The sequence below is a fragment of the Vanacampus margaritifer genome, chromosome 9, assembly GCF_051991255.1.
Source record: "Vanacampus margaritifer isolate UIUO_Vmar chromosome 9, RoL_Vmar_1.0, whole genome shotgun sequence".
NCBI lineage: Eukaryota > Metazoa > Chordata > Actinopteri > Syngnathiformes > Syngnathidae > Vanacampus > Vanacampus margaritifer.
The window spans coordinates 21,702,221-21,718,099 of record NC_135440.1 but is presented as its reverse complement, the minus strand read 5'-3'; the positions used below and the strand labels follow the sequence as shown (position 1 = coordinate 21,718,099).

The 15,879-nt window shown below is 46.0% G+C and overlaps 1 protein-coding gene across 2 annotated transcripts; it reads right to left on the bottom strand.

The window, feature by feature from the left end:
- Positions 1–109: 109 nt before the first annotated feature.
- Positions 110–14,282, bottom strand: ptpn23a (protein tyrosine phosphatase, non-receptor type 23, a). 2 transcript variants are annotated; one of them, XM_077576676.1, is made up of 25 exons: positions 14,065–14,282; positions 11,097–11,171; positions 10,890–11,017; positions 10,702–10,778; positions 9,502–9,551; positions 9,307–9,438; positions 9,161–9,241; positions 8,948–9,079; positions 8,824–8,871; positions 8,693–8,749; positions 8,561–8,619; positions 8,407–8,486; positions 8,138–8,252; positions 8,011–8,076; positions 7,792–7,937; positions 7,060–7,371; positions 6,829–6,983; positions 6,290–6,621; positions 3,483–6,219; positions 2,977–3,161; positions 2,799–2,903; positions 2,462–2,600; positions 2,259–2,372; positions 2,143–2,166; positions 658–806 (listed from the first exon to the last, which is right to left on the bottom strand). In XM_077576676.1, exons 1-24 carry the CDS (start codon positions 14,146–14,148, stop codon positions 2,155–2,157), a joined length of 5,421 nt encoding a protein of 1,806 aa, XP_077432802.1. In that variant the 5' UTR covers positions 14,149–14,282; the 3' UTR covers positions 658–806; positions 2,143–2,154. The 2 variants fall into 2 exon arrangements, with proteins under 2 accessions (XP_077432801.1, XP_077432802.1); XM_077576675.1 differs by lacking the exon at positions 2,143–2,166 and having other exon boundaries at positions 110–806.
- Positions 14,283–15,879: the final 1,597 nt, after the last annotated feature.

Here is a 15,879-nt window from a genome sequence, read left to right as displayed (position 1 = left end):
GAATAGACGCAAGAAACCCCGCCCCTTCATCCCTCACTCGCTGGCTGTGGGGGCTGCATAAGTGACATAATCATAAAAACTTTTAAAAATAAAATCACTTTGCAACGTCTGATGTCTAACTCCATTTATTTATTTTTAATTAGTGAAACTTTAAAATATTTACAAACACAAAAGTCGCTTGATTGGTTGCCTTAAAGTGACACCATGTGGATAGTGATGGCGGTGCATGCTGAGATTTTTTTTGTGTGTATGTGTGACTTGTTTTAGGGTTTGTTGAGGCTCCATAGGGGGTCCAGACCGCTGAGGGGGTCCATGCTCTCATCCCCCCGGTTCCCATGGAGACCCTGGCCCTCCACTGGTTGCAGGAAGCTCTGCTTGGTCACCCGTTGTTTAGCTGCCCCGCCGCCACCACCCTCCATGGAGAAGGCCTCGGGGGTCATCGAGGCTAACAGCTCCAAAGATGAAGTCGGTGGCGGGGTGGCCACCGTTTCCGGTGGCGGTGATGCCGCATCCAGGCCGTTGGGTGGTGGAGGGGACAGAGGGGCAGGGGTCGACCCCGAGCAGTCGGGGGCCGATATGGGTGACAAGGGTGATCCCGGGAAAGCGACAGGCTCCAGAGGGGGGCAGGAGTCAATTGGCGAGTGGATGGACGGCGAAAAGGAGAGGGGTGGATCATCGTCATCATCATCTAGGTCCAGGTCGCCGGGGGGTGGTACACTTAACTTGGCGATGGTGGCCTGGATGGAGCTGATGGGCATGTCGCCACCCAGAACAAGGTCCTGCTGGGACTCCTGGCGGGAGTACGACTGCAAACAAGACCAGGAAGTCACGGTGGCAACGATTGTTGAAACAACAATTTTGGAACCACACCACACCATTCTCTCGGCACAAGAATCTTCAATTCGGACCAGACCATAACCTTAGGACTAGAATCTTCCCACTTGACTATAGCCTTCTTTAAGAGCCCTACCTTAACTTGGGACTTGACCATTCTTTTGAGACTTAGTACCCTCTCAGACTAGAACCTTCTTTGAAGACAAAATAACCTCTTGGTAATAGTACTTTCTCCCATGACCGCTCAAGACTAGAACCCTTACTTGGGACTGGACCATCCACCTGAGACCAGTGCCTTCTATCAAGACTAGACCATTATCTTGAGACTACAGCTTAGTCTAAGGAATAGACCATTACCTTGGGACTATTACCTTCTACCTCGACTAGATCATAACCTCTTAAGACTAGAATATTCTCAAAACTTAAAAGTCCTCTCTTGACTGAGACCCTTTCTCAAGAGTAGTAACTTCCAATCAGGACTAGACCATTCTTCTTTACTTGGGACCATAACATTCGCTTTAAATTAGAAACTTCTCTCAAGCCTAGAAGCTTCTTTCGGGCGTGACTTGAGAACTATCTGTTGACACGGGTTCCTTCTCCCAGGTGTAGAATCTTCTCTGTACAGTAGAATCTTATCTAAACACTTGAACCTTCATTTGGGACAAGACTAATCTCTAAGACTAGAATCTTCTCTCTCTTTTGGTTCTTTTGAATTTAGAACCTTGCCTCAGGATTACAAGCTTCTCTTGGGATGAGATCTTAACTAGAACCTTTTCTAAAGCCTAGAAGCTTTTTCGGGTGTGACATGAGACCCTTTCTGTTGACAAGAGAACTTTTTCTCAGGTGTAGAATCCTCTCTGTAATCTAGAAGTATTCTTTGGAATTTAGAAACTTCCCTCAGGATTACAAGGTTCTCTTGAGAAAAGAACATTCTCTCTCAAAAAGAAACTTCTCTCAAGAATAGAAGCTTCTTTCAGGTGTGACTAGTGACTATTCTGTTGACACTCAGACTTCTCTCTTGACTGAGACCCTTTCTCAGGAATAGTACCTTCCCATCAGGACTAGACCTTTCGTTGGAACTTAGAACCTTGCCTCAGGATTATACGAGAACATTTTCTCTAAATAAGAACCCTCTCTCAAGACTAGAAGCTTCTTTTTGGTGTGACTAGTGACCCTTCTGTTGACGCGAGTAATTTCTTTCAGGTGTAGAATCTTCTTCTTAGTCAAGAACCTTATTCTCAGCACTTGAACCTTCATTTGGGACAAGACTATTCTCTCAAGACTAGAACCTTCACTCGGGACAAGTACCTTCTCTTCGGACTAGAAACTTCTCTGTGGACGAGACCCAAACAAACATGTCCGTGTAAACTGCATGCGTTTGCTTGTTTAGATGCTGTGTAGTGTGTGTGTGTGTTTGTGTGTACCTTGGAAATGGTAGCTGCGGCATTCTTGCTGCAGGGCATCATGGTGACACCGTGTTGTAACAAGATCTGCTCAGCGTGCTTTGACACAGCCTCATAGCAGAACTTCAGGTGCAGCTGCATGGAAGACAAATGGGTGGCGCTCGGTTACTTCAGCGTACCCGCGGCGGGCCGTGTCCGTGTCACTTTTTGGGGCAGCTTCATACCTTCTCCTGTAGCATGTTCTTTCTCTGCTGCCGCATCTTCTTGACCAGGGTTCGAAGGTCCGCAATGCCGTTCCCCGCCTCCAGCTCCTGCACTGCCACATACAGCAGACAGAAGGCCCCAGTGCGACCCACACCGGAACTACAGCACAGAGAGAAACAGGCACAGAGCATGTTCTGATTAAGACCTCCTCAAAGGAGTCTGAGTATAAACACAACCCTACTCATGAACACTGATGTTATGAACATGCTCAGTCCTCATCTCGGGACTAGACCTTCTCTTAGGGCTAGTAACTTCTCTGGGGACTAGAACCTTCTCTTCTCAGGCTAAAACACTGACCTGCAGTGGACCACAACGGGCATGTTCAAGGGTCTCTGGTGCAGGTAGTGTCCACGGACTTCCTTGATAAAGTGCAGTAGGCTGCTTTTACTTTCAGGAAGCCCCCTATGGACACAAAGAACACAACGTCAGAAGAATAAACTTAAGACAAGACAGGAATGGACGTGAGTGCTCGTACAGCTCTGGCCAGGATGTAAACTGCAGGTGGACCACGGTGCGCTTCAGACTTTGCTCATGGTACTGCAGGGAGATCATGCGCTCCACGTGGGTGGCCGTGGTCTTTTGTGTGGTCAAACTGAGCTTGATGGGACCCTGAGACATCAGCTGGCCGCGCTCCGTTGGGAAGTAGCGCACCACTTTTCCCTACCAGAGCAGAAGCTACACCGTCACAAACCAATTGGAGTCAAGCAAAAACACAAAGAACTGTGACTGGCCAGTCCCCCCCCGACCCAGCCTTTCTGCTAGCTAGTTTGCAAAAGTAAATGTTACCAACTTGAGACATTTCAACAACCCTTCACATCATAATAGTTTATTGGCACCAATAATCCACAAAACAGCACCAATGCAATACTGTATAGTATATTAGTGCTTTGGCCTGACTTAATGAAGCTCCTCCAATCACTTCAAAATAGTTCCTTGGCACCAAGAACACACAAAACGGCACAATCTGGAGTAATTACGTACCTTCTCCACCTCCTGGTCCGATACTAGCATGATCACCAAGGAGACCTTCTGCTCGTAGACCATTAACCAGAAGTCGGCGGCGGTGCCAGTGAGTGGCGCCTGCGTGGCAATGATTTGCGGACAAAATGGCGAAAGGTCTTTGATGTAGCTGGCGTTGATGTAGTCGTCTTTTCCTGACTGCAGCTGCACACGGCTGTGATCGTAGGGCATGATGTCCTGGTTCCGGTTCTTCATGGTGTAGCAGCGGGCGATGGCGATTGATAGCTGCCGGGCGTCTCTCTCCTGCTCCTCCTGGAGCTCCTTCCAGTACGTGTCCAGCACTGACATCCCCTTCTCGCCATCTGAGGGCTCATCCAGAGACTCAGCCCGGGTGAGGAATTCTTCCAACTCAGTGTGGAGGCGGGCTACGAGCTCCGGAGCTTCGTACGGATCACCTTGGATCAGAAGAACACCCTGGGAGTCCTTCTTGCGACGCTCCCCTTCCTGGGGGTCTGCTTTAGTGGGCTGGAGGACATTGGTGGGGGACTTGGTGCCTCCCAGTTGGCTCTCGGGACTGGAGGATAGAAGGTCGTGGTTGCTGGAGTTCTGACGCTGAGATAGAGAAGTGGAAGGAGGAGAGACGGTCAAGGGAGACGGAAGTATGCCACCCATGTTGGGGGAAACCGTTGGCCTCTGCTGGGGGGTCAGGATCAGAGGAGATGGGCCAGGTGTGGGGGATGTAGACTGTGCAGGTGATGGGGAGAGAGGAAGTGTTGCCTGTCCTGGTTGTACTACAGGAGAGGGTTGGAGCATGTGCTGGGGGGCAATGTGAGGTTGTACACCATGTGGGCCAAGCGCAGCTGGTGTCAGTGGGGCACTTGTGGGCACATTAGCTCCTGTAGCGGATGGGTACATAGAAGGCTGCGAGTGAGACGGTTGAGGCTGTTGTGGGGAGATGGATTGCGGTGCGAGGGGCTGCTGGGGCATCATGGGGGTCCCTCCAGGGTAACAAACACCCCCAGTGTGGTGGGCTTGCAAGTGGGTGTGACTGGGCATGGACATGGGTTGCCGAGGCATGTTTGGAATGGGAGGCTGTCCAGGGTGAGGGTGGTGCTGCGGGGCAAGGGGGGTTTGGGGGATGTGTCCTATGGGAGCCCTTTGAAGATGGACCTGAGGACCAGGAAGCAGATGAGGCTGTGAAGCAGGAGGCATCTGTGGGTGATGTGGGGGGTGGAGTGTCTGGCTGGTAGGAGGCATCGGCCCTCTGGGGCCACTTGCTATTTGAGGATGGGGTCCCAGTTGCTGAGCATTAGGGGACATTGAGAGGTGTTGGTGAGGGAGGTAAGGTTGAGAAACAGGCGGTACGGTTTGAGATGTTGGGGGGAGTTGGAGAGAGGCATTTTGCGGAGGCATCAGGCTTGGACTTGGCATAGGGCCTGGCATCACCTGAGGGTGCTGGTGGGGGGTGTAGTTTTGAGGGGCCTGGTAGCCTTGCGGTATCTGTGGCCGAGCTGTGTAGCCATTTTGTTGTGATTGCATGTGACCTGGGAACACTTGTGGGTACTGTGGAGGTGTGGCAGGCTGCAGAGGAGCTCCAAGCTGCGGAGGGCGGCCAGGCTGTGGAGGGACGCCAGGCTGCAGAGGAGCTCCAAGTTGCGGAGGGTGGCCAAACTGAGAGGGGCCGCCAGGCTGCGAAGGGTGGCCAAGTTGCGGGGGGCCGCCTGGCAGCGGAGGGTGGCCAAGCTGCGGGGGGCCGCCAGGCTGCGGAGGGTGGCCAAGCTGCGGGGGGCCGCCAAGCTGCGGGGGGCCGCCAGGCTGCGGAGGATGACCAAGCTGTGGGGGGCCTCCAGGCTGAGGAGGGTGGCAAATCTGCGGGGGACCGCCAGGCTGAGGTGGGTGGCCAAGATGCGGGGGACCACCAGGCTGGGAAGGGGGGCCAGGCTGCGGAGGCATGTATCCATGCGGGTAGGCCTGCAGCGGAAGTTGAGGGGTCGAAAGGGCTCTCGGTCCAGCTTGGTAGGACAGGGAGGACAGGGGTTGCACCATGGGGAGTTGGTACTGGTGTTGCACCTGCTTCTGTTGTGTCAATTGAGGCACAAAGTGGGGGTAGGCTCCCATCTGTGGGGGTCCAGTATAGACAGGAGAAACTGAGGGTGGGACGGGAGATCTGGTGTAGGCAGCAGAAATCGAGGGTGGGACGGGGTGCTGAGGTGTCGGAGTGTAAGGTATAGGTGCTTGAATGGTGTCCACAGTAGTGGTTGAAGGCCGGACAGGGGCAGGATAAACTGGGCCCGCTTGAGGGACTTGAGGCCTGTAAACTGCCTGTGTAGGAAGTTGTGGGGGCATCTGGGTGGCCATGTGAGGAATAGGTCTGCATGGCAAAGGTCCTGGTACGGGCAGGGTGCCAGATGTTGGAAAATGAGCAATCCGAGCCAGAAGCTCCGGTGGCGGGAGATTAGCCGGGAAGCGAGGAAGGCCGGCAGCTGAGGAACCAGGCCAAGGCAAGGAGCTGCTGCCGCCCATTTTGGCACCCGGGGGGAGGAATGCTTCTGAACCTGGCTGAGCCGCAGAAGTGGGAAGAGAAGGAATGTCCAGTGGGAGGCTGCGAAGCTCCTCTGGTTTATCTTCTGATAAGGCTAAGATGGCAGCATTAATTTGGGCTAACTCCGGATCCTCCAGACTGGAGTCTTCATCCTGAGATTTTGGCTTCAAGGAAGGCTTTGCTGCCGTGGGTCTTGGAGGTTTTTTCTGGCTCTCTCTACAAGGACAGCAGAGGTAAGAATGTGCTAGTGTGAGTAGTTGCAACGTAAGCATAGAAGAAAACCTACCTTTCCATGAAGTGCTTCCTCTCCTCTGTCCTGCTCTGACACAAAGACTTTACTCTCTCCAGTAGACGTGATGCTTTGGCCTCCAAGTCATCATAGAACTCCTTGCCCTCCTGTGACTTCTTCATAAGGTCCTCGTAGGCCTCGTAAGAGCCCACCAGGCTCTGGACCATGGTGGTCCACTGCTGCTCTGTTTCGATCAGGGTCTTGCGGACAGATGCAAACTGAACGTAGGCCTCGGTCAGAGCCTTCAGGATGTTCTCTTGGGCTGACAGATTCTGGTCAATGTAGACCTTCAATGCTTCGTACTTCTTCAGCTGCTCCTCAAACACATCCTGGAAGAACAAATTGTAGTTATGAGTTTATGTGAGGTCTGGACCTTCATTCCGGGGTGAGGAATGTTCATCCTGGTTTGGTGTCTCACAATGGAGGTCCCGACCGAAACTTTTGTCCCCATTCAGCGCCGCACTGTGATGTCAAAAACCTTGTTCCTGAGTCAGCACCTCACTGTAAGGGCCGAAACATTCTGCCTAAAAACTTACCCTTACATCGGCTCTCTCTGTGGTCACCAGGATGGAAGTTATATCATCTTGTTCGATGAGTTCCCGCAATTGTTTCTCCAAAGAGCCTCTTTGGTCCCTCATTTCCTGAACCTTCCCCAGGATGCGCTTCACACACTGCATCTCGGCCATGTCCTCTGCTCAACACAGCACAATGTAATTGTTTCCTTCGCTCAGCTAGAAGTTGAAACAGTCCCTCATGCCCATTTTTACCTTCGCTAAGTTGCGGGCGGGGCAGGGTGTCTCTCAGGCTGTCCAGTGGTCCGCCCAGCAGACGTAGGTTGCTGATGTGCAGGTTCATGGCACGGTGGAGCTCTGTGTTGGTGAAGCTGGCCTTCTCGTGGGCCTCCATGTATTTCTCCAGGTCCCTGCGGAACTCTGCTAGGAGCTGAGCATGTGCCGTTGGGTGCACTTCAGCCAGGGCAGCGGTTTGAGTAAGGGTCCGTTCGCCGACCTCATCATCCTCCAGAATGTCTCGGATCTCTCGCAGGGACGACTCCACTTCGGTGAAGATGCCCGAGAGGACTGAAGCACAGAACAAAAGATAAAGGTCAGTCTTTTAGAGCAAAATTTCACCGTTGTGTATCCAGGACCTCAAGAGGCATGATTTAAATAATTTTTTTTTTTTTTTTAATAGGAACCCCTCATACTCCAAATGTCAAATAGCATGCGTGGCCCCAAATTCTATTGGAATTTAAAAGCTGAATATTTGCTTCATGTTACGATAACATATTGGCAAATATTTTTTTGAAAAAAGTTTGGATGTTATTAGAATTGGTTGTCTATGTTTGTTTTATTGGCACGTTGATCCACAGATTAAAAAAAAATTATTAAACAATTTACTGAAAATGATTTTGCAGTCCCCAAAGTTATGGTTTGCGGACCCCGAGAGCACAGTTATGGAACCACTGTTAAAACAGTTTGTCTTTGGTGTACTAGGCATACCTTGCATGGACTGGACAAGGCTCTTGACGGTGTCAGGTCGCACACTAAGAGCAGCGCACTTCTCCATCAGGACCGGCGGGATGTGGTTGTACATTTCCAAGTTGTCTACAGAGTCAGCCTCCACGCCCAATGAGTCCATGAACTGCCTGCATGCAAAGGAATGACTGTGTTAGCTTAGCAATTAGCAACACTCCATCTTTACATGTGCACTCTGCTCACTCCAGTGTGTCGTTCTTGCTTTCGATCCTGGTCATGACGTCTCTCAGCATCTTGGCTTTCTCCTCACTGCAAGCACAAATTTGTGTAGCAGCTAGCGCGCTAATGTGCTAACAGCGTAGGGGCATACCTGTAGAGAGAGGCGGCCTCGTGGGCTGCCATGGGTACCAGCTTGAGAAACAGGTCCGGTCCTGTGACACTTGGGTCGGTGGGGTTAACGGGCAGGGCTTTGACCAAGGGGGCACCTGCACACGATATGGAACTTTGTCATTAGCACACAGGACTAGGCAATATATTCTGTTCAGGATAATTCCCCCCCCTTATAGAGAATGCAAATAAAATGTATTTACCGCCCAGCCCTATTAGCACAATGTGCAAATTGGCTATGGTCCTTGTTACCTTTGACAGACGTCAACGATTCCAGAGAAGGAATAGACTCGTGATAGATGAAGTCATTGTCCTTTTTGGCAGAGTTGTATCTACAAGTAGGCCATTTCAGTTAAAGTAAACCGGGTGGAAAAAAGGATTCTAGAACTTTTGTTAACTCTCTTACTTTCCACCTATCACATCCATGGTGAAATGCAGGGCATCCTGCACGCTGTCAGGCTGACCCTGCGTACACAAACATGTTTTGGTAAGACCAACCGTCATCACCAGTGTGATACTGTGCGGAGAAATTCTGTACCTTCGACAGCTTGATTGCCTCAGACAGTTTGTCCAAGGAGCTTTGAAGGTATGCCAGCTGCACACAAACCCAAACTCAATAGAGCACGTAGCCACGACTTGCAACCGTTTGTGCCGCAGGTGTGCACATACCTGCTCGCCGAATTTTTGCTGCTCCTCGGCTTGTTTGCCCATGTGGAGCTGTTGAGGAGTAACAATGAGGTGTTTGCGTGTGCAGATTGAGGCGTCGCATGCACGCCGTGCACGTCACACTCACATGCGCGATAGCGGCAAAGTAGTAGATCTTCATCTGGACCAGCTTCTTCCAGTCCTTCTGGATCTTTCCCAGCATGGAGGCCGTCTCAGAGTTCTCCAGAGCCCTGCAGGCCTCCTTGTAGTAATCCACCACCTGTGGGCGTCGCGGTGTACGCTTAACAGGCGTTCACGGGCGCCATGACGTCCTAACACGGGAATGATTGACGGGGCCCACCTGAGCGCTAATGCGAGCCACCAGGAAGCTCTTCCTGTTGTCCAGCATGGATTTCTCCAGAAGACACTCTTGAGCCTGACCCTGACAAACACACACACACAGATTTAATCCCACAGTGTGCATGTGTGTGTTTGTGTGTGTCCTACCAGCATGAGGTTGATGTTGAGGTTGAGGATCTGGTGACTCATGTCGACGCTGAAGTTGTGACTGAAGTGTTCACTCAGGTAGGAGAAAGCTCCTGCTGAGCACTGGAAGTGTGTGCAGGACACCTTCATGCCCTGGAACCACAACAAACAGCGTGAGGGTGTGTGCGTGTGTGTGTGTGTTTGGATGCATCATACCTCCTCAGACACACGGTTGTCCATAGCTCCCAACATGGAATGCAGAGCCCCTACAAGCCAACACAGGTGAGTTCTTACATGAACATGGCCAAACCTCACTACTGGACACTAAGTTAGTAAACGTCTCTCTGTACTTTTGTGTTTATGTCCTAAATGTTTGTTACTGTGACTTGTTTCCTGTCATACAAAAGTGGCTTTGACTGCCGTAGACAAGTTCACTGTAGGTTTTAACATACATGGCCTATCAAGATAAGTCGGATTCTGGTTCAAACGCACACATGACATAGGTAAAAAAATAAAAATAAAATAAAAGATTGGTAAATTAGTGTGGCCTATCTGTCTCTGAGGAGTGGTGTTAAATATACGGCCCGTGGGCCAGAAATGGCCCATCAGGGGATTCAATGAGGCCCGTAAAGACAGAACACAAACTGTAGTTTTTCACTAAGAAATAACAGTTATAGCTAATTTTGTCCATGAAAAAACACTTAAATGAGATTCTTTGGCTGTTACAATTTGATGCAAAATCTTTGCACTGGCTAGTGAAGAAATTTTCGATTACTCTGCAATAAGATAATAAATGGAAATATTTGACGAACGGATGTATTAATTACTTTAAAATGACATTAAAAAAATATATATATTTTTTGACCTGTTGTTATTTATAGCATATTAGGACATGGACATATTGGTCCGGCCCACTTGAGATCAAATTTGGGTCAAAGTGGTCCCTGAATTAAATTGAGTTTGACACCCCTTGTCAAGGATGACTGCTTCCAATTTGGGCTTTGGATGAATTCCTTCCAAGGTGTTCCTCCAAAAAGGCTACTTCGAATCCAATTTGCTCACTTCCTGTTCCGGGCAATGGTCCTTGAAACTTTTGGGTTCATCCTGTTCTGATCACCACCCAATTTGGTATTGATCGGTCAAACTGCTGTCAAGTGATATTTTTTGGGCCAACCCTAAAACACACATTTTCATCAAAATACGAGATTGGTGAGATTTTAGAAAAAGGTAGACGCCCACAAAAAGGCCATTTAATTTCTCAAAAGAAGATTTAATTCGGAGATTCCATGAGTCTTTGCATTACCGAATGGTCAAAACTTGATAAATAAATTGTTGGGTGACGACTTCTTGATTGTAGAAATGTGTAAAAAAAATAAAATAATTATAGTGTCAAGGAACAAAACTTATTCAACTCACCAAGATTGTACAGAATACACGCCTGCTCGTAGCAGATGTCCTCATGAACCACGGTTTTACCAGAGAAGATCTCGGTCCTGCACAAACACACATTTCACATCCGCATTTGGTTTATTGAGTCAGTCTCGTTGCCTCAGATGAAAAAACTAAATCATGTGACGTAACTTTGTGTGTGTGTGTGTGTGTACCATGAGATGGATACAGCTGCGTCTTGTCCCGCTGACATTGGAACGCGACTCTGCAGGTAATGGAGCTGTCCGAAGTACTTCCTCAACGTGCTGCATCCCTCAAAGTCTCGAGTCACGTTCACGGCGCTCTGACGAAACACAAAACACGTTTCAGGCGGTCCCTTCCAGCCGTAGTCATGTGACCGGGGTCAGCTGACTCGAACCCACCTGCCGCAGCGTCTCCAGTTTCTTCAGTTGCTCATTGTAGTTCTCGGGATTCTCGCTGTAGTTCTTCAAGATGTACTACGACACACCAGACAAATGTCAGCTCTTCTTAAACGTGATAGAAAAGGTCATTATTCAGGCGGGATTGTTAAGATAAAGGGGAAAATGTGGAGAAGCACAAAAGTCAAACTGTTCTAAGTCCAAGGTGACGTTTTTACAGTCAGTAGTAGTTTGGGGAGCCATTTGTGATTTGCTGGTGTGGGTCCTTTTTTTTATTTTTATCAATTGCACATTCAACGCAGCTGCATGGCAGAATTTTTTTATAGTACTTGAAGCTTTTTGGAGACAATTATTTTATTTTTCAGCAGGATTTGACACCAGCCCAAAAGCCTAAAACTATCTATACCTGCTTAATAGCAATGGAATTAAAAGTACTATTTGTTAACATTTTTAATCACCAAAACTGATAATATACTTACGGCCTGTAAGGCCTGGGTACTTGAGTCATTCAGGCCTTGAAGTAAAATTCGATTTTCACATGAATTGATTTATGGTTTTATGAATTTATGCAAAGGAGAATTCTATTAATCAATATTTTAAATCCACGAGTGTCATTCCATTTCTGAGTGGCAAGCTTGGGGGTGATAAAAACAAACAACAAACAAACAAAAACACACACAAAGCTATGGCGATCACAAAATCAGTTTGCCTGAAATTACTATCCGGAAGCGATGAATCACTCAGCACAAAATGGAGTGACGTGCGAGTCTGCAGTAATATTAGATCATGTGGAAAAATGATCTCTGCGGTTCTGCTTTATTTTATTTTATTTTTTTCCCCCTCAGCTCTAGAACGGAATCCTCAAAACACAAAAACACATCACAAGATATTAAGACATTCTAGGCCACATTATAGAACATTTCAGAAAGTTTCAGGATATACCAGAAAATTCTACTTAGCTCATAAAAAGCATCCAAAAGCTACACAGTGTAGCTTGTGTATGAAGAATGAAGAACAGGATCGACATATGATGTAACACAGTGATCCTAACCTTTATTGCCCATATTACATAACACTAAAAAAAAAAAAAACTCACAAAACACAAAAAAGTCACAGCTAAAAGTCATCAAGTCATATACAGTACAGGCCAAAAGTTTGGACACACCTTCTCTTTCAATACGTGCTTTATTTTCATGACTATGTACATTGTAGATTCTAACTGAATGCATCAAAACTATGACGACAACTATGTCAAAAAAAAAAAAAACACATTTGGAGTTATGTACTTAACAAAAAAAAAGGTGAAAATAATAAAATAAATACATAAATAAATAGCCACCCTTTTCGCTGATTACTTTTTTGCACATTCTTGGCATTCTCGATGAGCTTCAAAAAGGTACTCACCTGAAAGGGTTTTTAAACAGTTTTTTCCCAGAGGTAAATATGTCAAGAGTATGCAAAAAAGTAACCAGAGCAAAGGATGGCTATTTTGAAGAATATATAATATAAAACATGTTTTCAGTTATTTCACTTTTTTTTGTGTTAAATACATAACTCGACATCAGTTCACACATATTTTTGATGCTCTCAGTGAGAATCTCCAAAGTAACCAGTCATGAGAATAAAGTAAATGCATTGAATAAGAAAGTGTGTCCAAACTTATGGTCTGTACTGTAGACAATTGATATCTAGGGGAAGAACATTTCATTGTTCTGCCTGCCACTAAATGCTATTAGCATAGATGGATGGAAGAAAAGATGTGTTACAATAGGGGGAAAAATCGGAATATCAGTTTTGGTTTGAAAGATGTGAGTGCATCTAACCAAACCCAATCATTACACTGTAAAATATATCGAGATATGTATAAAATCGTCTTTTATTAGAGATATATCTTGAAGGAAATGCCATGTTGACAATACCAACAAGGTCATTCATATGTAAGGCCAACAACAAAGGCATTGCATTATACCCTCTCGTACTGAACCGCACTATATTGAATTAAATTAAAACCCTACTGAGTTGAATTGTGCCACTTTAAAATTAAACCATCCTTTAATGGTATCGCACCCCATATATTGAGAATGCATAACATTGCTTCTCATTAAAGAGATGCACACCACTGGAAGCAACATATGATGTAACAAAAATCCAAACTACACCACCAAACTATTGTCCCAGCATTATATAGTTTAATTGCCATCTAGTGGAACAGCATTTTAACATTCTGTCTTTCACTAAATGTCGTTGGCATTGATAAAATAAAAATAAATATACAGTATATATATTTATAGTAAATAAATACTTTTGGAGTAATTAAATCAATTTCTTGTTGCACACTTGATGAGCTCGAGTGGTTGGAAATCATCGACTTCTGTTTTGTTAATTCTGATTTAGCGATGACGTTTATGATGATTGTGTATTAGGGAAATCAGGAAGAAACCAAAGGTAAATACCTATCTAAAAAAGGAAAGCGATGAAGAAAATGATTGTGCGACTCATTTTTTAAATATATTTGACGTGAGTGACTTTCAGGTAGCATAATTACCTATACTAATGTAAAACTTGATATAGTTTCATTTCATGTCCACTTGTTGCTACTTGCTAGCTGTTATGATGGCGTTGCGGCTTTGAGTCATGTGACAGTGACGGATCAGAGCTGGTCCAGCTGGGCCGTACCGGCCCGTGCTGGTCCACTTGTGTCCGTTTATTAGCCGTGCTAGCTTTTTCGTTAGCTGCCGGCTAATTAGACCAAAGCCTTTATCCAGCGTTTAGGCTAACACAAAGCGAATCATAACACACAAAAGGTAGCTGAAGCTAGCCGAGAAGTACGGCCTTCTGTTAACTTCTTCTGAATGTTTAGCCAGACAACAAACGCCGCTTGGCTCGGTTCCGGTCAAAGCTGGTTTGTTTACGGCCACTTTGGAGCCAGTTGCTGCCTGCCTCCGTCGCTCCGCGTCCCCGCCCAGCTCACCTGCTTGACGGCCGAGTTGAATTGGAAGTCTCCCGCTTCCTTCAGGTCCAGCCATATCATCGGCATGCGGGGGACCGCCTCCATCGCGGCGGCGGAGGCTGGCGTTGCCTTCAAGCCCGCGAGGATGTCACTGGAGGTCGGCTCGGGGTGGCGGAGGCAGACGACTCTCGAAGACGCACTCGGTTCTTCTCCCCAAACAACTATGTCATGAAGCAGTCCACGCTTGAACCGGAAGTGCGTGTACGTCACGTAGACACCCAAGCAACGCGCGCTTGGGATTGTGGGAAATGTAGTTGATATGCCAACTGGAGCTTTTGTCGTGTTCTAATCGAGACCTTGGGACCGCACCAAGTGTTACATTATAACGAATTAAACGGATTTGCTTCCCTTTTCTCTAAAGAATCAAATTTAACACCATTGTATGACGAAAATGTCAGTTTTTGCAACTGTTGGAACGTCAAACGCGCAAGCCTAAACATTGCCAGGATCAGTAATGGACGTTTACAAACTAAATAAAAAATATTCTCTTCCTTAAATTCATTGTAAAAAAAAATGTTTATTCTTAATTTTCCAGTGTTTCTTTGCGCTATGTGGATGTTACTTTTTTTTATTATTATTATTATTTTTTAAACTTTATATTTATTTTTAGTCTAATCAGATTTCATTTTGTACGTGTTTCCATGTCAATGTTGTCTGCCCTTGATCTTCATAATCTGACGATACTATACGGGACTGTTTCTTTTGAACAATCCGATTTCTAGTCTTGTGACGTTAGCATTAAGACTAGCAAAACACAGCTGTAGCAGTCTGCATATATATTTACATTACATACATTTAATAATTAGCATCTCTGGTGAGTATGATGCATTTGATTTAAATTGTTTATGTCATATTATTAGATGAATATAATCAATATTTATCTAATAAATATCTGTATCTGATAACATGATTAAAACAATGAACTGCTTCGGATGATGTACATGACACAGTTGCATTTTTGCTATAGTATTGACGGTTATAACTAATAATTGCATACTGTGCAGTTAATTAACAACGAGTAACGACACTAAAGTTGAAGCAAAACGAGTGAAGCAAATGGCCAAGATGCAGATTGTCATGTTGTGTTGCATTGTGCCGTTTTGTTCATTTGAAAATTTAATGGGGGTCGAAACAAGGCAACACAACAGTCCACAGACGACTCGCTGCGTTTGCTAATCCAGCCCATAAAAGCATTTACTTTAGCAATAGTCCTGCAATATTTGTTGCTTTCATTTCGCTGTTACAATAATAAAATAGTATTTTGTCAAAATAATAAGTCGTAATATCAGGAGAATAAAGTCAGATTTTGTCAGTATGAAAAAACCTTTGCCTTATAAGAATAAAACTGTATTTTGTTGAGAGAAAAAGTTATTATTATTCTACCGCAATAAAGTTATATTTCTCCAAAATGAAGTTGTAGCATTATAATTTTCAAGTCTGGAGAAGAAAGTTCTATTTTAGCAAGTATATACAAAAACAACGTAACTCTAGGAATATTGCACCTTTTTTGATCATGAAAAAATAGGACTATTGTTGGAAAAATACATATTTTGCTCTAAAACAAACCTTAATAATCTTTATGCCAACAACTTTTAGTCACAGGTAGAACAATTACATTTTCTTCCACTAGACGGCAGTACATAATTATCGTAATCAGAGCCATATATAGCGAGCGTTTGGTCAACTCGGTTTCAGCAAGGGTAACAAGATGTCCGCATGTCATGTGACCAGCTGTTGACCAATCCCAGCATGACCAATAACAGCGTGATTGGCCTA

Coding starts and splice junctions, on each gene's coding strand:
- ptpn23a (XM_077576675.1), bottom strand. CDS start 14,148: ATGGAGGCGGTCCCCCGCATGCCGATGATATGGCTGGACCTGAAGGAA. Junction 7,938..8,010: donor AGCAAGAACGACACACTGGA/GTGAGCAGAGTG, acceptor CTTTGCATGCAG/GCAGTTCATGGACTCATTGG. Junction 6,622..6,828: donor CAGAGAGAGCCGATGTAAGG/GTAAGTTTTTAG, acceptor TTGTTCTTCCAG/GATGTGTTTGAGGAGCAGCT.